The following is a 24,286-nucleotide window of genomic DNA, read 5'->3' as shown; positions in this document are numbered from 1 at the left end:
AGCATATCTATGCATTTCACACAACATAATAAATGCTCATAATTGCTGCAACAAACAAGAGGTTGGTTTCTGTTGGGTGTTCAGCACCCAACAGAAACCAAATTCTCACAAAAGTTGACTAATTCTACAGCAGACACATGATACACTCACACATCATAAATGTTTGTTGCTAGTACTTGAATTAACTTTGCTAGCTGAATTGTTCAACGCATTAAAACATTTTTTACCTTGACTGTGGTTAAATAAAGGGATGGTTTAACCCAGTTATAAAGGAAAGGAAGAACTGTTCAAATAATTCAAGTAAAATAATAAGAACAAGAATACATTCAAGAATCAATGTCTAGTAAATTGTGCTCTTAGGAATTTAGGAACCCACAAATCAGGATGTAAACACTGGCCGAGGATGAAAAGGGAGGCAGAGTGTGCTTAATTAGTAGCAGTTTTCCCAACGTTGTTCTCCATTAAAAGTAAGTGGTGTCACACGGTCTCGGCAGGGAGTGTAGCGCTGGTTTCATGTGTTTTTTTTCTACGGCTATGGGCTGTTTGGCTGGTAGCAGGTTTGGTTAAGCTAACCTTAGCTCTGCCACTGTAGGGTCACGGCCGTGAACCGGCTAAAAACTCCTCCCCGGTGTGTCTGGTCAACATTTAGCCTAGCCGCAGGGCCGGGGTCACCAACCCTCCTGGCCACGAGGGCAGGCCAACATGTCAAACACCCCCCCACCTACACACACGCACACCTCTTGTCACAGTGTCTGGGGAAGAAACGCGTGCTGCTAATGGTGGAGGAACACTGTCAATCAGGAAAGAGATTGGGACACTGTAGTTGTGTTCCACTCCCAACCAAAAGGTTTTAGGTTTTATCCCCAGCGTCTACAACCTACCAGTAGTGCTGGAATCGTCCGTCAATTAGTTGATTGATTATGGTTACACTTTTGATACATATAAGAGTACATTTATTTGGATGTGCTTTATTAATACATCAAAATAAATAACTTACAAATACATTTATATGAAAATAAGCTTGACTTGCAGCCATAAAGTCATGTGTAAGGGTTTCAATGTGTTTGCGTGTTTGTTGCGCAAGTGCCTCAGATGTATGGGCTATTGTTTTTGTGTGTGAAAAAAACCTGACTACTGCACCGCTCTGACCAAATCTTTCCTCCCCAGGGCGAAAGTGACGGCATCTCAAACGAAGGCATTTTTGTGTCCAAGGTCATCGAGCAGGGTCCATCAGATAAGGACGGAGGCCTACAAATCCACGACAGAATATTAGAGGTACGTCAGTTTGGGGGTTCAAATCCTACCAAAATGTGTTTTATTTTTGGAAGGTGACGCAAATCTTCTTCCTCTTTGGGACTGTTTCCTAGTAGTAGTTAGACTCTGGTTAGCATTAGCGAAACCCGAGGCAAGCGAGGCTGCCTGTATGTTTTGTTTTTCTCTAGGAGGCTTTCAGTTTGTTCTCAAGCTCAGTGGATCAGGAACAGCTGCCACATTCAGCAAAAAAGTTGCCACTGAAATCTTAATTTCAAAGTTGATGCTGTGTATGACAAAAATGTGAATATGCAGTATTAAGCCACACTCAGTATACACTTTTGCAGTAGTAGAATGGAAAACAGGAGTCTCTTTAACTAAATGATGCTTATATTCAGAAAATCTAAATCTTTTGGCAACTAATGTTATTTCGTTTTTTTCCGTTTGATACTAAATCCATTCTTTACAAAGACCAGTCGCTAGAAGCTCAAAAAATAAAGCTGGTAGCTCTCTTTCTCTCCCCAGGAGGGGGAGAGAAAAAGAGACATCAGAATCAGACTGGATTTCACCAGTCCATTGGCTAGATGGTTGGTGCACTTTGGTTACCTGAGAAGACCAGTTGTGTCGGATTGTTGCTGATAGAGCCATTTGCTCTTTTTCAACTCAAAGAACAGAGAATGTGCCTAGGGTTGATGCTTTTTCTTATTCCTACATTGTCGACGTCAAGCTGTTATTGAGCCATTGTTGAAGCGATGTCACCGAATCCGGCCAAAGAGAAGTTAACACGAGCATAAGGAGGACATCAAGTGCTGGGGGACGTACCCCAGGGCCCTATAAAGTGACCTTTTCTTCTGAAGATAAGGGGATTACGACAAAAGAAACTGAAACAAAACCAAAAAAGCCCCCCAATAAATCACCCCCACATAGAAATTCTAAAGCAAAGACGCGTCATGTCCCTTGGATATTATTTGTTCAATTTATTCTACTGAATAGGAAACCAGATATTGAATCAGAGTCTTCACTGTCTTTTTCTGTTGGCTTGGTAGAATTAAAGTTTTAATGTCATGGTTTTCAAACCACAATAAGAAATGTGTGGTTATGGGAAGTGTTGTGCCATTGTTGTGTGGAACTGTGCCTTTTACCACCTTGATGATGGGTGATCGTGTCCATAAGCTTGGCTAATTACTGCAGAGAAATATGAAGGAAGAAGTTGAAACCCAGCAGCCTCAGGCGGATCCAGACGTGAAGTGCTTTTCTAAGGCCCTGTGGGTTGATAACTCAACAACTTGTCATTTTGCCCTACTTAGAAGTCCATGTGGGAAACCAGACCCCAAATCCTAGGTCCACTAAAGTCTGGTTTATTTTCAAACATCTTCAGGGTTTCACATCAGACTACCATGCATTTTAATTTAGGTGGTAGTCAAAATAAACATGTTTCTGTGGGGCGTATATTTTCCCAAGGTTATTAAAAAGGAACAATCTTGCAGGTCCTGTAGGTGCTTTTTTTTTTTTAAAGATAATACAACTACTTTATTTCTCACTTTTTTTCTCTGTGCATACATCCACTGAATTTAGAATATCTTGCATGTATTCCCCGCCCAAATAATCTAAATATATCTTTATCCCCTGCAGTTATGCAAGGGGGGTATAGACACATTCCCACAATGCTCCAACACATTTACATTTATTTCATTTAGCAGACACTTTTCTCCACACTGAGGCTGAGGCCATTCATGGCACACAATCAGAAATGTGAGTGCTGCACCAAAACCATTTAAACCCCAAATGTAAAGCAAAGCACTGTGTTACAAGGGCTGTGCAGCTGTTCTACACTTACGCCATTCAATGTTCACGCCGGACAGGAAATATCTAGTTCACACTGGGGGGCGAGGGCATCTGCAAACAGAATCATTGTGGAACATGGCACAGACTTCGTCTTCTTCCGTTCAAGTCAAGGGGTGAAATCTCCATTAAGCTGATGTGGAGGTAACATGTACACGATGATCCGCGGCTTGTCCCTCAATAACAGGCTCTCGGTAGGGGGAGGGCGGGGGTCGGTGGCGATGGCAGATGGCTGTGCACTAACTGTGCTACCGGCTGCTATGATTCAGTGCATGAATGCCTCCTTGTTCAGCCATAGACATTTCTCTCATAAAAACCACCAGAACTCTGTTTGCTTTTCGCCTGCCCCTCCACAGGCGACAGAGCTCAGCGCTCCAGGTCCTGGTATTTGCTAACAGGATCGGAGAGAAATTACTATATATTATTTGCCCTTGAATCAGGGCTGGCAACATCCATTTTCGTCCGAAACAGAGTCGGAATATAAATAAGCCTTTTAAGGAAAGACCTGTTGAAGAGGAAAGTAGTGCGTGTGTGGCCTTAAGATCTGGCAGTCGTTACAGCTCATCTCGTCAAACTATTGACAACAGCGAAAATGTTGCCATCCTTCCACATCGACCGCACACCACCACGACAATGTAGCGTTGAGTAATATTTATCTCTTTCCGTGGAAACCAAACTTTTTTCCGCAATTTCCCTCGTATCACTTATCTAAGCGTTTGCGTGGTCTTTAAATGTCTCTGCCTGAACTCCCAGGGTAAAGGCTGCGTTGTTTGCATGGGCCTTGACATGAGCTGAATAGGAAGACGAGCGAGGAGGGGGAGACGCTTCTGACAGCCCTTGTAAATGTTGACTTATAAAACCACTGCAAACATTCTGAGGTCACAGGTTGGGGAGGGGGGGGGGAGCTGCAACAACAACAACAACTACTTAAACAGCCTGAAGAGATGCCCGTTCTTATTCTACTGTTGAGAATAAGGGGAGGGGGGGACGTTGTACCAGAAAGTGTGTCCCAGTTTGAATTTAAAGTGCAGCGTTGTTTGTCAGAATGCCCACAGAGCAGTGTTCGAGGGGGCAATGCTAGTGATATGCCTTAAGTTTTCCAGTATGCTAACATGAACATTGTTTGGGTAAGCCTTGTTCGGCTCTCCACTGTTTACCTTAGGGCGACTCCGAGAGGATTGTGTTTCTTGGTTAAGGTTTGAAATGAAAAGTGGTCGGGTGCGAGATACGTAGTTAAAAATAAATGTTCTTGTTACAACAAGATGACATTTGGGTTTTCCATCCGTCATGGGTCACAAATCAAGCACTTATTCCGTAATTCTCTCTGCTGCACGTGTGGATTTTTCACCCCTTGATGTGATAAAATGTCCCTCTGCCCCCACATTTTGGCTTCGGTAAATGTTTGAACTTAAAATCGGATCTTAACACGCACTGGAATTCCGCCAGATTTTCAGGGCACAATTTTCAGATAAAGTTTCAATTTAAAAAAGTTACAATTATCTGTTTTTGTTTAAAAAGGTGAGAGACAAAACTATATATTTTCTGTGATTATGTTCATAGGATATAAAAGGTTGGAATGTAGTGAAGGACTACCGCAGATCACAAGTGTCTCTTAAATGCCAAACGAGTTGCTCAGAATTCCCCTAATGAGGTTAGGGGTACTCAATGTATTGCACCAGACACCCCTATTGCCTAGATTGCTATTAACATGTTTCTGACAAGCCATGCCAGGTTGTCTTCAAATACAAATGAGTGCGGAATGCATTGACTCAAAGCTGTTAATATATAAGTAATGTATCCCCTTGCATTGTGTCATGCATATTCGAAGCATACCCATTACTTACTTTATCACGTCAGTATCAAACAAGAAATAAATGTGACCTGAACAAAAACCTTTTTAAAATTTAATACATTTAATCGAAACTGCATGAGGACCAACTGACGTTTCTGTAGGTCAGCATTTGGACCCGTGTATCAGTTTAGGACACTCAAATTCCTTAGCTCGCTTTAGCATTTAAGAGTTGCGAGGTTACCCACTGTGCGCCACTAAACACGCCATACCTCCAGGCAGTTATTTTAGTATCTACCCCCCCCAGCCCTAGGTCAGAGATGCAGCTTAAAACTGAGCTTAGGTGTCAGACAGAAGCGAGAAGTGAGTAGCACTGAGGGATAGGTCTGCGGCAGACGTGTCGATGAGCCCCTGGTCCCTTATTGATGTCAAAGGGCTGGCATTCCGGCCCTCCCACGCCATGATGGCCGAGGCGTCAAGACCCTGGAACAAAACAGGACAGCGGGGGTTTTTGTGTTCCTTTTGACGAGAACGTTGGAAGAAGAGTGTTTGAAAAATGTATCCATACATCATCTCTAACGGCAATGTGGTTCATTTGATGGTCCACATTCGATTTGATGCGGAATTTGACATGTTTGTATTTGAAATATGTTATGGAATTAATGGGTGGAGCAGCGTTTTGTGTAAATATATTATTCAGTGTCCTCTCTGAGAAGCCCCTTGAGTTGCAGTATTCGGGCCCGGTGGCATAAACACAATGTCAACGCTCCGTCTTACCACAGTCCTCAGCGGGATATGTGCACCATATTCTGCACTTGTGTTTATTTGTGTCCCATGAAGAGCCATGAGGGACCTGCTATGGCACTTATTTCCCAAGAGGGATCGCATGTTGTTTGGAATTGGAAAAGGCAAGAACCAGGTCCTTTGTCTGGAGACTTTATAGGATTTTTGGCCCCTTGTGCAGTCGGGCTCATTGCTTCCCCACACAGGAAGGCTGAGCGCAGCAGCAGCCTTCCTCTGTAAGGCTCCTGGGGCTGGCTTCAGCCAGGACAAATCCACCCTGGGCTGGGTAGAGCCAAGCTTAGCAGAGACATTCCCCTGCCCCGGCACTGTCCAGCTGGGGTAGAAGACGGACATTAAATCAATTTCAAGTTTTTTGGTGTGCAATCAGCTTCTAGTGGAAGCTGTTGCAACCCCGTTTTAGAGGGTTGTTTGTAACAAAAGACGATAAGCAAATCTTTGTCTTCTTCCTCTTCTGGGAAGTGGGAAAAAAGTAGAAATTTGAGTTTTTATTAAAGCACTGGGGTTGTTACAAATCGTGAATGGGATGGGAGGTGAGCTCTATGCCTTTTGTATACACACACACACACACACACACGCACATGCACATGCACGCACACACACACACACACACTAAAAGCATGCTCCCGCTGACACACGCACCATAACACATACAACATTGTACTTTTCACCCAGTTAACAGTCAACATTCTCAAAGGTGAGCCGACAACTTTTTTGTGTCAGTGGAGCCAGGCAGTCTGGGCGCACTGTAAATATGTTTGCTCTGCTCCAGTGTTCCTCACTATAGGGTGGCTCCACCAGCTCTGTGCTCATTAGAGGGCACCCCCTAGTTAATTTACGGCCCCTAAAAGGTTTTAAGGGGACCTAAATAGACAGGTGCAATTAAAGGCTCATTTTCCCTGCCAATCAAGCAGCGGCCTTGTGTAAATGGATCACCAACAATTGGCTCAGGTTGCTCTGCCAGCTGGATCCCCCATCAGACCCTAACCTCCCCACCCACACGCAGAGACTGCCCACGACCTCTAATTAACTACCCTCAATTAAGCCCTAATAGGCTGATTAACAGGGCCCTCGTGGTGCTGTAATGGCCTGTCGTTTCCTCTTAGTGGCCCTGTGAAATGTATCCTGAACGGGCCCCATTAATCACTGCCCTCTTCGGGGTCTCCTTTCTTTTTGCTCGCTTTCTCTCTCTCTCTCTTCCTGTCTTCCTCTCTCTCTGTTTCTCTTGTGTCCTCCTCTCTCTCCTCACCAAGTATCATGTCAATCTAAGAGTGTCGTGGCAGGTCATTGCCTTTGTAATCAATGTCCATTGCGTGACATCAATCGTTAAACCAAAAGGAAGCCAGTGGTCACTGCCTACCCAATTGATTAAGTGTGGCATTTAAAAGATTAAGTGTTGATTGGTGTTGCATTGTATTAAAACACTGGTGCGATTTACCATTATTACTGGAATATAGACCGCATCACAAGCAACAACAACTTAGAATTGAAGAAAAAAATAGCTGTACAAATGCCCATTTAAAGACCGCAGTAACAAATGCCCAGTGTTAAAGGAGCATAGAATCTGTTCCGAATCACAACCTCTTTTTGACTTAAACTTTATTTAAGCTGCAGCATAACAAATCAATGAATCCGAGAAAAGCCTTTGAAATTCTCTGTTTATATCTAAGGATTGTTGTGTGTTTGGCAGCATATTGTCAAAGGATTACATGCAAGGCTCAATACTGTGACTGTTTACCGTGTGGATGAGAGGCCAATTTTTCTGAGGTTGCATCAGGGCCAGTATTTTTCTTGTGTGTTTCACCCTAAACAATGTTGCCTAATAGTGGCTCTACGCCATTATGAAACATTTTAAATAGGGCTTTGGCGACGAAGACATTTCAACACAAGTTTTATTGGAATAACAACTCAAAATGCCAAACTGATATCAGATAGGTGCTGTGTAGAGGAAGTGTGTGTCTTTCAGATCCACTCGTGGTCCAAATCTGACTCTACGGCAGAGCTTCAATGTTAAGTCAGACAGCCTCCCGTAGCAGAAAGGACAAGACACGTCAGAAGATTAGTTGGTCTTGTTCTGTGTTTACATAATGATTTGTATTGATGGGGCTGCAATGCGCTGCAAGACGTTGGGCAGTGTTGGAAGTCGCAACGCGGATGTATGGCGGTGCTGTTTTGAGTGCTCTATTTGGAAACACGACCCACTTAAGATCCAATGGAGACACACTGCTTTGATCGTAAAACAAAAAAGGTGATTTGTACATTGTGCAAAGTTTCATCACTAATCGCACGCTAGCTCTATTCAAGAGCCTGTGAATTTATTATTAAAGAAAGATAGGAATATATAGCCCAATTAGCAGACTGGTATTATTAGTAGGTGACTTGTTCAACCTGTTTGTGCCAGTGGGGGATTACCAGTAAGCAAATATTTGTATTCAGCCAACAAAGATTTTTGTTCAGCCACCTTTTGAATGCAGGCCGCACTGGTGTATGAAGACCAAATTTTATCTGAAAAGTTTGTATATCGGCCGCAGTCTATATTCGTGGAATTACAGTAATGTATTTTAATGTATGTGTTATAGAATTGGATTACCTACGGGCCCAACCGTGTGTTTAATCCGCTCATGTCAATCAAACCCTCAACTGAAGGATATGAACACTCCCACGGTTCACATGATGAGTTCCTTCCTTCAGGGCAGTTGGTCTGACACAGAAGACGGTCAGGGTTGCCTTTTCTTCCTTTTGTCCCCATTACATTTCCATACATATATACAAATCCCAACAACGCTCCAGACTCTCATCTCCTGCCTGCGCTCCGTCTCTCTGGGGGGGCAGCGGGCGCCTGGACGAGCTCCATCTACTTTATTCATTCATTCATTCAGAGAGAGAGCTCCATCTACTTTATTCATAGAGAGAGAGAGAGAGAGAGAGAGAGAGAGAGAGAGAGAGAGAGAGAGAGAGAGAGAGAGAGAGAGAGAGAGAGAGAGAGAGAGAGAGAGAGAGAGAGAGAGAGAGAGAGAGAGAGAGAGAGAGAGAGAGAGAGAGAGAGAGAGATCTTAGAACGCACCCTTTTTGTCTACCGACGGTGTAATTATTAGTTAAAGGCGTAATTGGGAGAATTCCATGGCTCACATGCCGTTGTGAGTGTGAATACAGGGTACACGATGACACCTCTACCGGTGAGACCATAATGATGTGCGTGTTGATACAACATGCCCAGGTCAAACCATATGATTGAGGCAACTGTAAATCACACTCTGAGTGGATAAATGGCTTATGCAATGACTAAGAGGAAAATGCTTTGTAAGTGCATCAACTGTCAAACGCAAACTTGACTTAATCCTGGGAGCTCAAAGGATATCATAGTGTAGGACACTTCAGAGGGAGTGTCATTATGAGGATTTTCTGTGAATGTGGAGGAACGAGGTGGAGGCATTTCTATGTCTCTCTTCTTTCTAGTTCCCAAAAAGATTCTTTCGCCTTCCAATTTTGAGTTGAAGCGGTGAAGTCTGCAGGATTCCTGTAGGTCGGGAATAGAGAACAACGGCTCGGAGACGGGGCAAACGACTAGCAGGCTCCGGAGAAATCCTGAGGACCACCGGCCAAGAGCATGGAGCTCTGTGCCAAGGCCAACATCAAGGTGTCAGGAAAGATTTCTCCACTCCTCCCCCCTCACTATGCCAACAGAGGTGCTTTGATTAGAAAGATCCACACCGACTCAAAACAGCTACTCAGAGTAACAACTCAGACGCCCATCCTTGCTCTTGTCCTATTTGCATTTTCAGCCGTCTTTTTCAGGGTTTTCAAACGAGGGCTAATCCACATACTTGATATGTGTTTTAGGTTTAAAGGAGTCCTTCTGAGTGCAATTCTCAAGAAAACTTGAAAGGAAAAATCCCTGCCCGGATCTCCAAAGGATCGAACAACGGGCGAACAGTAATCCGGGTTGTACAATGGTTCATTGTAGATTAATGCTCAAAACACATTAAAATGAAAGTCTCCCCAGCTTTGGATGTTAATACAGTTAGCCTTTCTGTCAGCATAACTCCCCACTGCATCCTCTTTTTTGACATATCCTACGGTTTACAGTATGCAGAGAGGGGGGGGGGGGGGAGTAGCAAGCACAATAATGAAGATCGTAGAGCGACAAGGTCTTCTCGATGAAGCGTCGGGAGATTCTAGCTGTCTTTGTGCTCACTGAAGTGCACTAATAGTCACGGCCTCAGCACGCCGCAGGGAACCTAGCAGAACGCCCTCCTCCCCCATGGCTTAGACTGCTGTGGGGAAAAGAGACGCAGACAGAACGTGTGGCCCTGGTAGATTCTGCGGGATTGATAAATAATACAGTAAAAGCCAATGCAATATTTATTTTGGTTTCATTTTAATCAAAATAATCCCCCTCTCCCTCTTATTCATCCAACAGTTTTTCATTTAGATGCCCTTTCGACCCTTACTCGCATTGTTTGGCACAAGGTCAATGCCTTCAGTTTTGTCTGTGCATGACCTGGGTTCAAACCAGATTTCTCCTTTCTTTCCATATCATCTGCCATCATCTAGCACTATTCTGTCAGGGCATGCCCTCTTATAAGAAAATATAAAAAATCTGGAGTTTGTGTGAATATGCAAGGTGCACCTTGAGAACTGAATGATTATAAAGTGTTAAGTTGAATTGGACAGCGGAGAGGGTTTAAGGTTCATGCTTAATGTTCATTGCCAACTCTTTCTAAATGTTGTGAATGTACAAATGGAAACAGATGCACTTCAGTCTTCAGTAACCAAGTGAACAAAACAAAACTAGCCACTTTGACATGACCTGATCAACGTGGGAATGTTGCAGCGTTATTCTGCCTAGCCTTTTGTAAGAAACGTAAGTACATATACACAATTAAGGGTGCATTGGTGTTAAAACTTAAAGCCGACAGCGGAGGTGGTCGCAAAGCCTGACCGACGTCTATTTAGAAGGGGTGAACCTGCATACAGCTCCCTGCTTTTCTTCAATTTCCCCTCCAAAGTATAAACTAACTAACAAAAATCGGTCATTTTAACGTTACGCATCAACATGTTGTTCATGATGCACAGAGACTTTGCTTGCGTTTTGAAAAGTGGTGTGAATGTGCCCAGCTAGCAGAAGCATCTCAGCAATCAATTCGGCCACCATTATTGTTGCAAAGGCAATGTTGACTATGCGTATGTTGTACTTCAGACAACATGCTGACGCTGTTATGTTACTCGTCAGGCCTCTGAATCAAGCATGTAGAAGCACACACCGTGGAAGCAATACGCCAACTTACTTTGTTTCGCGGTAAAAAAGCAAAAATGGCATATTGATGGATCGTCATTATGTCAATATTGCGGGATCTCTGTATAAAATGGGCTATTGTCTTCTTTGTAATCCAGTGATGCTAAGTCAGGCAAGAATCTGCTGTTTCACAGCGAGAACATGCTAGCTGTATAGTTTGACTCCATACACAGTTGAAAGTTGAAAAAAAAATAAAAAAAGGAAGGAAAAACGCCCAGTTGGGTCACGATTGTGAGTGTAAAGTGAGGATTTAAAGATAAAAAATGAACAGTGCCACTTTGACTCAGAACTGCCAATCTTCAACTTTGGACTGAAGTAGTAATGGAGCAATATGCTGTCCAAAAAAAGAAGAAGCATTGTCTTTCACACGGAAATTCCTTGACTCTCAGCCAGAAACGCATGTCAGACTGCTCTCAGCTAGCCCTCAACACATGTAGACCTGATCCGTATCTGATGTTCTTTGGGGTTGGTATTTTAATGGTGTGTTGTGTAAACGCTCATGCCTCCCTTTCCTATTGCTCAACCTAGAGTACCTCAGGCCACTGCTGGACTCCTGCAGTCTAGACATGTCCAACAAGAACCACGTTTCATAATAGTTCACTGTACCCCTATCGCTCCATTAGTTCTTATTTTGTGCTTGTATTTTAACATCTGGGTTACCGTGTCAGCAATCATATTGCATATTTATATGGACAAACGTGAATGGAATAAACCTTTGGATGGAAAGGAGGATCATGACAGCCACAGTGTGGACTAAAGCTTGTGTTTTTCTGGTAAGGCAAGAGTCTCTATCCTTCCTGCTAGACACCTTCCCCCAAGCAGCAGTGTTATTGTTATGTTGCACTCTTCATTTACACTAGATATTTGCATTATTTACAGACAGTGTTGTTTTGACCATCCAAAGTGAACAGGTTCTGTCGGTTGAAGCACAATTTGTGGGCATAGGTTTTTAGCCACAACATCCCTTCGCTTATATTAAAAATCCAAGCCTGACTTGGGCTGTTTAAAGATTTGGGTAAACAAAAAAGACAGACCTGCTTTCCCTGGGCCCTGGAAGAAACTGTTTCATATTAAATAAGGTGCCATTTTTCAACCCCCTCATAACCTGAATAACAAACAGGAAGCATTCAGCAGCCACCCTAGCTAGCCCCTACTGCTCTGGGGTCTCAGGTGAGCTAGAAGTCAGGGGCCGTGTTGACACTGTTTTGTCAGGAAGATGACAAGTGGTTCCAGACTGTTAATGTTTGTCACAGCAGAGACGGCGCCCTGTGATTACTTCAGTGCAGAGGTCCACATAAACGCTGTGCCGGGTCAAGACCCCGCTGATCCGAACCAAATGTGCCGTGTTTTTCCGACCTTCGTCGGAAAAAAAAATCTTGCCCTAATCCACCCTCCCCCCCAGCCTCTCCATGGTGGATCTGTTGAGCGTCCAAAAATGTGTGTGTTGGTGAGTCTATTTTGTTTTGTTTTTCCCAAAAATGCATGTCTTCTTATGCCCCTCTTAGGCAAATGTTGTTTGAGAGAATTCCACTGCTTAAGAACAGGGCTTCTTCTCAAAGGCTCTGGTTTTATCTTTCCTCTCGTTTATTTACTCAACATCATTCGCCAAGCAGTCGGCCGGCAGTTTTTTTCTTCCTATTGAGCCAAGTTTTTTTTTTCTTCAACTGAAAATGTGTCTGCACAAACTAATTGAACGTCGTCCCTGGAAATGAGCATTTTCCGTTGTGTAGTCCTCCTCCTGATCCGCCGGGTCGCTGAAACCCTCAGATGACGTTATGTCCACTGCAGAGCCGTCCAAAAGGCGCAGACCCTTTTCCTTAGGGAGTCCAATGTCTTTGAAGAGCAGAAGAGAAGAGGCCATCTATCGCATGCCGTGTGTCAACACTTTTCCAAAAAATGCTCGGCGCAAGAGCCCCGCGGACGGCTTCAAAGTGCGCCTCGGCTATCTCAGCGCTTTTATTTTTTTCCCCTCCCTCTCGTCGACACAATTTACTTGGCCCTCCGAATCCAGTCAATATTTATGTAAGGGTGTACATTAGGGGGGCAAGCCGACGGCACTCTGATCAAACGTCTCTTTCATGTACCAAAGTTACCCTGACTCGGCTCACAGAAGCTTTCTTAAACCGGGTTGCTGGTGGGGGTGGGGTTGGGGGGGTGCCTGGTTATGTCAAGCTGAGGGTGAGCCTGTTCTCCATCCGGTCCTCCTATCCCCCCCCCCCCCCCCCCCCCTCCCCCGACCTCCACCCTCCCCTCAATCCCCTGCAGCCACAGAAAGGCCTCCCTCTATCCGACTACACCCTGCCTCTTCTCTTCCTCCGTACACGTTGCCTCAGGTCAGACATGTAGCGCCTTCATGTTGGCCTACATCATCCGACTAAGGCAACGGTGCAGGGGCGCATAAGTTGACACCTAGTAAGCTAAGTCGCTAAATCCACTTAAGTTGTTGCGCCGTGTTATGAAACGGTTACATAAGCAGACAAAACGCTATTTAACTACAGCACCGGCTGCCTCACATTAGGAGTCCCTAAGGGCCTTTGTCCAGCCCCGTATCAACCGAATTACCGTAAACCAAATTGAATTTTGTCAGAGGTAGTACATTTCTCGGTACATGATTTTTTGTAAGAAAGAAAGAATAAAGCCTAAGAGGAACGGCAGGTTTTTCCAAGCGAGTCATATAAATAAGAAAGAGAAAAAAGATCTCTCGTCAAGGAATAAGTGGTCAAGGTCTCTTTATGAGTCACCACCCCATGCTAACAGTGTGACAGCACTCAAAGGGCAGTTACATGCTATCATACTGGCTGTCGTGTCAGGGAGGGCAAAAACCAACAGCTTTGTTAATAATATGACTAGAAATCTGTTCTCTGACCCATGTTTTGCTGATTTGTCTAGCAATTAAGAAATTTCGCGCATTCATTCGTTCACAGCGAGGAACCTTTGGTCATGTGTCTGACTATAGCTCTGTTTTAGCCTTGTTAAGCACTGCCCTTTTTTGTTTTTTTTCTTTCGGGTCAGGAATTGAATTCAGACACTCTAGGGGGGCAGACAGCAGACTCCACTCATTCAGCAGTGAGCAGCTTTGGAAAAAAAAGAAGTCCTTATTCCCTTTTCCAACTCGTGGCTCACATGTTGGAGGTGCACGGGGTAGACGCTTACAACAATGCTGACAGAATTGCAGCATTTCGGGGCAATCTCACATGACTGTTTCCGTCTCTTTCATGTGTGAGAACCCAGAACGAGTGCCTCACAGGGAGACTCTTAGGTATGACTTTCAGGGGGAAAAACGCACCGTCGGTGTTGTAAGGAACAAAACAAGACGAAAAGAATAGGCATGCAGAAAATAATTCCTCTACCTCTGACTCTTTTAGCCAGAGATACATAACCACGTGTCATTACGTCCTGCTGAAGGCTGGGATTAATCTACTCTTTTATTTTAGGACTTGCCGTTGAGTACCCTTTTTAAAAATGCAACAGCGATAACTTTGACTATTCTTTATTAAAATCTGACTTGGAGGAGAGTCCTCACTATTCTTGGGCGCGGTCAGTGGGGTTGATTGGGTTCTTGACGGCCCACGCCAGAGGAATGACCCTCTCGGGTTAATGAAGCACTTTCACAGCTTGTAGTCGTGACTCCGGGCAACCCCCTCCCCCCCCCCCCCCCCCCTCCCGACCTCCGTTCCTCCACCCCGCCTGGCTGCTTATCCAGGTCCAGGTTCAGGTCCACTGTTGTTCTTTCCAACTCATTGTCATGGGAGTGTAATGATTATTGGAGAAGAGGAATAGACGACCTGCGCCACTGACCAAGGGGGTCAATGGAGACCCTCGAGGTGTGTGTGTGTGTGTGTTGGGGGGGGGGGTTGTCTGTGGATCATTTGCGGAGTTTAAACAAGGATTATTGGTAATGTTCGACTCATGCGGTTCGCTATGGTCGCACTCTTCCCACGCCTGGCGTGGGCAGTCTGTCCATCTCCAACGGAGATGAACAAGGTAAGGCCGTCAATCAAATCCCATATTATCCTCATTCAATCCCCATGTCCGGCGCTACCCTTTCCCATCGTTTGCTGCACATTCAGACGCGCATAGAGAGCTGATGTGTGTTGCCAACAAACACATCCACTGCAGTCGCATTCCGTCTCTCCCCCCTCTGTGAGGTTCCCCCCTCCAAAGAGGCTGGCGAGGCATTCATCCCGTCCGGCTTAGTAATGGTCTTAAATTAAATGGACCAGAGGCGACTGCAGCCCAAGGCCAAAAATTACAGTGAGCCTGAGAGGATGTTCAAGTGTGCACGAAACATCCATCACGGAGGACTCCCGGGCACTGGCCTACGGCCAGGACTAACCAGGGGAACGGACATATGTGTGAATGATGTAATGGGAAGAACACACAACAGCTTTAGATTTTTCTCACTGTTGCAGTCAACTACCCCCCACACACAGACAGACACAGACAGACAGACAGACAGACAGACAGACAGACAGACAGACAGACAGACAGACAGACACAGACAAATCAGTAAATCTGTCGAATTAGCTTTGCCGACAAAGAAGTGTGCATTCAAGGCCACAGATGTATTCGTGTTTTGTTTGTTTTTAGAAAAGCACCGAAAACTGTTTTGAAGTCGTCAAACACAGTGAATGGGCTGTTCCCACTGCCAGGTGCTGCGCTGATGAGACGGCGCATGGACGCCATCTTGTCGAAGACGCCGTTGACACACTGAGAGGAGCTTTGTGTGAGGCCAGGCGGAAGGGACAAGGGGGAGGGAGCGCAGAGGAGAGAGAAGGATGTAATTGACGGCGCACACTTTTTTTTCGTTGCGCAATGGGAAAGCATCTATTTTTCTTTTTAACTAAAACAACACGAGCGAAAGAGAAACAAAATCCATCTTGCGATGTCATCGGCTCTGTATGAAAAGCCTTAAGGCATAGGGGCTGTCGTGGCTCCTCTTACTTTGTTTTAAACAGCCCGTCTGCCGCTGGGGCCAGGCTCGCTCCCCCCCCCCGGTTCTGCTTTTCTAAGCACACCCAGACCGGGTCCGGGGTTTCTTTGACCCGGTGCTCTCGGTCGGCCTCTGTGTTTTTTTGCCCCGAGGAGCTGGATGTGTGGTCCATTGTCAGTGCGGTTGGACGCTGGCAGCCGAAGGACCATCAAAGAACAGGGACAGCCCGGCTGCAACAGCAGCACATTCAAAACCAGCAAGCCCAGACTTTCCTCTTGCTTCTTCATGCATTGACCTCAACCATGTAATTTTAACACCTCTCCCCTCCCATTCTAATTTTAGAATCCCCCCCACCCCCGCCACCTGCACCCCAAAACCCCATTCTAGACAGAGCTACCGCAAGCGAGCGATGGTATTTTATATATTGTCTTACATCATTGTATAGTTGAGGCTCGGCGCACATTCACCTCGCGTACCAGGTCGCATTTTGAGAAGGTCATCGCGGTGCTGTGGGATGTGTCAGGCCTTCCTTGCCTCGTTTGATTGGCTAAGCTGCCTGCTTAACATTTTTTGTTTGTTTTGCGGACACATGGTGCTGACTCACACCAGGGCCGAACCCGGGCCGCCCAGGGGAACACATGACGCAAGAACTGGGGAAGAACTGTTACTTGCATAATATGCATATGCAGATTTTCAGGTTTACCGTCATCCTTGATGTGCTGGCTCGACCTTGTTAAAAATGTTCTTCTGGCTCATGTAAAATGTATGTAGTCAGCACGTGCTGCTGAGTTCTTAGCTGAAACATTTTGCTCAGTTTTGCATAAATAAAACGACTGGTGTGAATAAACTTGGCGTAAAACAAAATAGGACTCTTTGGAGACTCTTTGATGTCTCCAGAAGTTCGGCAGCGTCAGAGTAAAGCTTGTATACACTGCTGTACTTCATACAACACAGATACATCTCACCTGCAGGGGTCTGTAGTTTTGGCCCTGGCTTCGTCAAGGGGCCCCAAACCCAGGGCCCTTATCGGCGCTGAAAGGTTTTGTCACAGAACACAGCTCTCTCAAATCAAATCTTCTCCCGATCTCAAGACTCAGCGCTGCGATGACACGGGCCCATACTGCGGCATTCCTTGCTCTGATAGGCTCCTTGTCCGCGGAACAAGAGAGTGTGTGTCATTCCACACATTCCATTGTGGAGCCTCAGTTCTCTCAGGATGACCTTCAACTTATCTCTCCATCAGTGCATGCCTCAGAGGGGATGAGAGGAACTGAGTGCCAGGCTATTTGTGTGTGTGTGTGTGTGTGTGTGTGTGTGTGTGTGTGTGTGTGTGTGTGTGTGTGTGTGTGTGTGTGTGTGTGTGTGTGTGTGTGTGTGTGTGTGTGTGTGTGGGGGGGTGGGACAGAGACAATATTTTATATTTAGTTCAATCTTTCAATGATCAGCTCTGTATGAATAACGGGGCACCACTCTGTGTTTGCGTGTCCGTATGGGGGCACTTTCACATCATAGCACAAACTCATTTGGGTCCCATGAGCCCAATAGCCAAACATTGTATGAGTGGCAGTAGTGTCTTTGTGCTCGGCGACAGCCAGGGCTGTGAGGTGTGACGGTCCAGTTCATCAACTCTCTTGCAAAGTGCCAACACATGCTCCTTGGTTAGTCCCAGCCCATAGGGAATGACGAGGTTCACTTTGTTTCGATTAAATCAGAAAGGCCTCGCAACGTTATCTATTTGCGTCTTTTGTTATCTCTCTACTGTTATTGCTTTTAAATGACATCAAGCTTATTTCGGTAGGGCTGAGTGCGATATTGCCCTATTACCTCGTAATTTTCCCCTTTTGTTCCCGCTGTGGCCCTTTAATGCACCTGCTCATGAAACATTAAAGGCACGCTAAATTTGGATTAGTCCCCTATTTTTTTTCCATGACGCTCTCTGCTCTAGTCATTAAGGAGGCAATTCAGGCCAGTCTGGCCTCATTGTAGCGATTTTCCCAATCGTCCTATCGCTTTATACAGGCAGAACACAGGGGAATGGAATTATCTGCTAACTATTCATACTGGTTCTGTTTGACTTGTCTCGAACAGTGGGACACAAAACTCATTTAGATATTTTACATTATCTCGAAAACTGAATTATTCAATGGTCTTGAATTGGAAAGCCTCTACCACTTGGGTTTAAAGTATTTCAAATTTTCTTCAATAAAAAAGGAAAAGCTGAGCTATGGCAGGCTTGCTGCCATTTAAACGTTACACCGAGACTGTGTCCCAGAGCCCATTATACACCCTTTAAAACCTGCTAGCGGTGCTGGTGCTATGCAGCTAAAGCTCTCTGGGTAGCACTTTGACTACTGAGCTGTGCCCAAATGGCCAGGCTTTTCCACTTCCCAAACAAAGATCAGTACATTGAGTTTTGCAAACTTTGCACAGAGTTAAGCAGACTCTGCTCGGTTTCCATAGCTGGTAGTACATGGCCGTACTGTGTTTGTGTGTGTGTCGGGGGTGTGCCTTACTTGCCTTACTTTTACTTATTTTAGCTACAAACAAACAAACTTAACGTTACCAATATTCGTGTTTGAGATAGTATTTCAGAAATAGAATACCTCCTCGGCCTCTTTAAATGCTACAATATTAATAATTATTCAGGTTGATGACGGGTGAACGCTGTGGGGGCCAGTAGAGAGAAGCGACGCTGTGGAGCACGGCCCAGTTGTCCACGTCGTGTCCTCCTGAAGGAACCCCAGGCCCTGGCCCAGGCCCTGGCCCAGGCTGATCCACCGCTCCCCTGATAAGCTCCTTCCATATTCAGTCATGCTTTAGCTCTGCTACCTCCTCCTCAGCATGCCGTAAATCTGCTTAAACCCCCCCTGGGTCTTAAGTGTACGACCCCCAGACCTGGACCCACATACACACGCCGGTGTTCACACACACGCATGCTAGCACACACACCGATTCTGAACGCTGCAGTTATACCAGACCGGGGTCATCATAAGGGATTTGAGGCATGCCTTTGCCCTAATCTAGCCGGTATCGCATTGACATAATTTATATGTATCAGGCTTTCCCTGATTTGGAAAATAACATTTAGTTTGAGGTGCTCAAGCGGCCATGTTGAAGTTTGGCTCGGCCCAGCTCGTTTTTTGGCTGAGGTGGGTTAGAGAGAGAGGAAGAGAGAGAGGAAGAGAGAGAAGCAGAGAGAGAGAGGGAGGGAGAGAGAGAGAGTGAGAGAGAGTGAGAGAGAGAGTGAGAGAGAGTCTGCCTCCAGAGTCCAGCTGGACCTGATCTCATCTCCCCGCTCTGACTCAGGGCTGAGTCGAGAAGCAGATGATGTATGTGCGTGCTAGATTATTTGTGTGTGTGTGTGTGTGTGTGTGTGTGTGTGTGTGTGTGTGTGTGTGTGTGTGTGTGTGTGTGTGTGTGTGTGTGTGTGTGTGTGTGTGTGTGTGTGTGTGTGTGTGTGTGTGTGTGTGTGTGTGTATAAGACAGACGCTGCATGCATATTTTCAGGGCTGTGGGATTTGGATAAGGAGACGAAAAGTAACAGACGCCATTAATATCTGGTTGACCTTTGTGGTCACATTGTTCGACGGAGGCATCATCTGTTATATTAGGCAGACTTGTGCTGAATTGCATCTTCGGATCAGCCTCCATTAATGATGACCTACATCGAAAGTTTGATGACTAAACTCCCAAGTCCGCAAAGCTGTATTGGTTCATACATGGCCACACATATTCAAAGACAAAATAATGGACCATGGTGTACAGATGTGGTGTACAGACACTTCTTTGTATTGTACAAAGAATAATTGTTGATAAATGAGAAGGCTATTGAGCATTGATTTTAAAAACAATGCCATTGTCTGGTTAACATTAAGATAGTTTATAAAGTGCCGGGCACACAAACATACGGAGAGTCAACACTGAACATCCATTTGCCATAAACAACAGATCCTGGCATATCAGGAATATATTTGGGGTAAACAAAGAAATTAACTACATTGAAGGCCTAAACATAGTATATTCCGGCGGGTAGTGGCGATGGTGTCGCATTAACACAAGCTTCATCGAAGCAAAACTACTGGCGAGACCCAAACTATGTTATAGCCCTCCGCTGACAGGTGCCGCCACTATTCTAGGCCGTGTGCTATCGGGTAATGGCCCTGCTTGGTCATGGAGGAGCGCATGACCCATCCCTTGGCATGCCTGTGTTTTTTCGCCTCACACGAGCTGACTTTCAGAGAACCCTTGTCTGCTGCGTGTGCACGCTAACTCTCTCCGTGCTGGCATTCGGCTCGCCATCCTTAAAGAGGAGTTGTATATCAGCCGCTAATTTGGCACGGGAGAAAGCGATCTGTTTTTGTCGCCATGCGTGAACAGACTCGCGGTCGGAACGCCAATCGGCTTGTGGCATGCGGGGGTGTGGGGGTGGGGGAAATCAATAGCGTTGATGACCGCGCTGGTGTACAAGAACCAGCAACAACCGATGCATTCCTTCATGCAAACTTTATGCTGATAAGCACCCACATGAAGTCGGTGCCGAGTGCATAAAAATCACACCCCAGCAGGCGTGCACATGAACCACCTTTATTAATAGCCCCACTCAGGTGTTGGAATTCCACTTGCATCGGGGGGGGGGGGGGAAATCATCCCATTTGGTTAGGGGCCCTCCTTAAACACTGGCTTGCTGTTCCCTCCATACCCTCCTAGACACATAACCCGCTGCCTCCACCACCCAGACTTGATTTCTATCCAGCATTACGTCATTTGTGTCCTTACACTTCCCAGAGCTTTGCTTATGGCTCTTTGCTTTTTACTTTTATTTTTTTGCGCTCCGGAAAAGTTAAAAGACAACGAGAGTGCTTGGCTGCTCGATGCATGTTTTTTTTTTCTCCCTCTCTTGGCTGGCTGAAAGGCGCTCTGTGTGGTTTTCGGCCGGGTTCAGTTCAGTTTGCTCTCTTTGCCTTCGCCGCTTGTTTACGACACGTTCTCGATGGCCGAGGCCACCGGCGGGCCAAACATCCTGCATATGACCTGGGCTTTAAATCGTCTCTTTACCCCCCCCCCCCCTCTCTCAACCGACAGCGGGCCTTTTCATGCGAGCGCTCTCCGCTGGACTCGGTAGTTAGCGTGCGGTGTGCGGCATGTATATTTTGCACGTACATTCGGTGTGCCTGTGTGCTCTGGTACGTGGCTAGCGAAGCCTTAAAGGTCCACATTCATCCAGCGGAGGCCACGGAGAAGCTGGCCAGCTTGGTGGCTCAGGAACAGAGGGGCTGTTGTGTAACCGAGTCCCGACGCCTGCGTCAGCTCCTTGCGGGTGAAACGTAAGATACGCTTCTCGGGTCCTTGCTCCGGCAGCATAGAATCAATCATGGGGCCAACGTGAATGACTTCTGTCTTTTGTCACCGGTGGGGGAAAAAAACGGGAAAGTAATGACACATAACGTCGCAGAAGATATATTGGTGTTTTGACTTTAGGTCAGGCGATCCGTATGGCTACATAATGGCAAAACGAACAAGGCCCTTGTTGCCAGAATGTAAAGGCCTATACATAACTAATCTAACCCGTGAGAGAAGCTTGGAGCCTAGGTTTTTAAATGCTCCGCTCTTTGCCAGCACAAATTAGCAAGTGAAAGACATATGTGATTATCATGTTACATCGTACCTCAGGTAGTCCCATAAAACAAACCTCTGAAACCTCAGACAGCCTGTCTTCTTACAGTTATGACGGTCTTGACCCGCACCCAACGTGCGTCTGAATCGCTCTGATGTCACAGGAAAGTAAAAGGAGAAGAAAATCCCAACAGGGGTGAGCAGGAAAAGGAGATTGATGGACAAAAGAGGAGAAGAAATAATAAACACGGAGAGGAAAAAGTAACTGTGGCCCATGCAACATTTCCATCTGCAAGGCATGGGAAACGCTTTAGCCTCCTACTGGATTAAACTCTATTTTGATAAAATGCTGCTGTTTCGAAACCCACTGGGATGTGTGTGTGTGTGTGTGTGTGTGTGTGTGTGTGTGTGTGTGTGTGTGTGTGTGTGTGTGTGTGTGTGTGTGTGTGTGTGTGTGTGTGTGTGTGTGTGTGTGTGTGTCTGTGTGTGGTATGAACACATGGTCTGATGTATAAGGCAGCCACGAATAGTGATCTCTCCATTTTCCCATCGTTGTCGATGTTTCTATGAGGGTATAGTCTCCCCCTCCCTCCCTCGATCTCCCTTCTATCCTCTTCAGCGCCCCATCCCCCCCACTTTGCCCCCATCCCACCCACACCACGCAGCACAGCTCCCTGCAGGTTTGATTTGTATTAAAGCTCACAAATCCTCCAGCTAGCTGTAATGGCATAACTCTTCGTGATGGGTGGATTTGGGCCCGAATCGGCTGTCAAAGTGGGATATTTTTCTAATGTGTTCAGCAGGCCTGCCCTCAGCAAAGGAATAAAAAAAAGAGTGAGTAAGGGAGAGAAATTGCGGAGGAGGAGTGAAGGGGAAAATCTGATCAATGTAGATAAATCTATTGCACTGGATGGGATTAAAGGTTTAAGAGACTCAATATACTGTGTTTAAGGTCTTGATCCCTTCATCCCAGTCTTGTTTACCTAGAACTCCCCTCTCCCTCTTTACCTCTCTCTCATTTCTCCTTTATATTGTCTCTCACCTTTAGCTCCATTTCACTTTTAGATACATCTCTGTGTGTCTCTCTCTGTGGGTGTCTGTCGCTCTGTTTACCTTTATTTCTCTCTCTGTCTCTCTCTGTCTAACTGGCCTATTTCCCATTTCTCTCTCTCTCTTTGTTGGTCTACCTCCATGCGTCCCTCTTGGAAATCGACGGGCTTGATGGCGGTGCACAGCTGCAGCCCCAGCTGTTTGTGTGTGTGTGTTTGTGTGAGAGTGTACGTGCCCTTGCGTGTGTCTGGTTCTATGGGGGACCCTGCAACCCTTTTGCCTGATTGGTCACAAGTGTAGTTGTTGCGTCCCTCTGGGTAGGGTATCTCTGGGTAAGGTACCTCCTACTGGAGGAAAGGGGGCCATGCAAGATGCAAGCGGACATGAGGGTAGAGGAGGGAAAGGTTAAGAGGTGGAAAAGGCCAGAAAGATGATGCAAGCACCTTGAAATTAGACCTTCAGCTACAAATTCAACATGGCTTTGGGATTTGTTCTGCACAATGCCAGAGCCACTCTCCTTTTGAGAGCCACCACCTGGTACATTGCTTTGAATCAGGCCCATTTTATTTCAAGGTGTATGAGCTCCGGAGAAAAGAGTTGCACATAGCTCTCTACAAACAACAAAGCAACCAATCCGGACAAAACCGGCTACAGAAAGCATTGCGTGCTCCACCGAAGGCCGCCTAAACTTAAGTGTGCTGTTGTCCTTATTATTGTTGTTGTTTGGAAGAGTTCGAACACTGAACAGCCGGTGCTAATTCCCAGCACATGTGGGGTGAGTAATACCCCCGACTCGCCAGTGATGGTGGGGGGGTTAGGGGGATGGAGTGGGAGTCGGGATCCAGATGAAGATATGAGCGCTGTGGGGGCTGGTGTGTGTGTGTGTGTGTGTGTGTGTGTGTGTGTGTGTGTGTGTGTGTGTGTGTGTGTGTGTGTGTGTGTGTGTGTGTGTGTGTGTGTGTGTGTGTGTGTGTGTGTGTGTGTGTGTGTGTGTGAGAACTGGGGTGACCTCTCTCTGTGATCACAGAGGGATCCTCCACAGGGACCTGTGGCCGACTCTGTGATCAGCTGTCCTCAAAAGTCGTGTTCCTGGCAGCTACGGGGGTATTGAGGAGCTGGATGGGGCACACGTCAACCTTCCCTCACATCTGCACTCTTGGTGTGTGTGTGTGTGTGTGTGTGTGTGTGTGTGTGTGTGTGTGTGTGTTCTGTGGGGCACAGCAGAGAGAATTGACTGGATATCAATCGCTGTCTCTTTTTATGTCTGAATCTCCCTTTGTGTGTGTGTGCGTATGACAGAATCACACACACACTCGCACACATTCACACACACCCATAGCAGCCCCATTTCCTGCCATGCCCCTGAGCTGAAATCAGATCTCGGTTGCATTGCGAAGCCATGTTGTTCTTGGCCAGGGCCGAAAACAGACACTCTCTTCCATTTCTCTTTTGTGCTGTCGTTCTCTCTCGCTCTCTCTTGCTCTCTCAAGTCCCCTTTCAAAATTCTAAATGTTCAACATTACAATGAAACCTAAAAACAGTAACAAGGGATAACCAAGCGTGCCGTTGAAAATGAAACCTGAAACTGAATGGAAAATTCTCTCTCTCTCTCTCTCTCTCTCTCTCTCTCTCTCTCTCTCTCTCTCTCTCTCTCTCTCTCTCTCTCTCTCTCTCTCTCTCTCTCTCTCTCTCTCTCTCTCTCTCTCTCTCT

General features: G+C 46.0%; 1 protein-coding gene across 2 annotated transcripts in view; it reads left to right on the top strand.

Moving 5' to 3' along the window:
• Positions 1–24,286, top strand: part of pdzrn3b (PDZ domain containing RING finger 3b) — a 74,630-nt gene that overhangs the window by 5,397 nt on the left and 44,947 nt on the right. For both annotated transcript variants that reach the window (XM_056605519.1, XM_056605520.1), the window contains exon 3: positions 1,168–1,275. In XM_056605519.1, coding sequence (XP_056461494.1) covers positions 1,168–1,275 — 108 coding nt within the window. The remainder of the gene's footprint in view (positions 1–1,167; positions 1,276–24,286) is intronic.

The sequence above is a fragment of the Gadus chalcogrammus genome, chromosome 13, assembly GCF_026213295.1.
Source record: "Gadus chalcogrammus isolate NIFS_2021 chromosome 13, NIFS_Gcha_1.0, whole genome shotgun sequence".
NCBI classification, from domain to species: domain Eukaryota; kingdom Metazoa; phylum Chordata; class Actinopteri; order Gadiformes; family Gadidae; genus Gadus; species Gadus chalcogrammus.
This window is presented reverse-complemented; position numbering and strand designations above follow the sequence as displayed.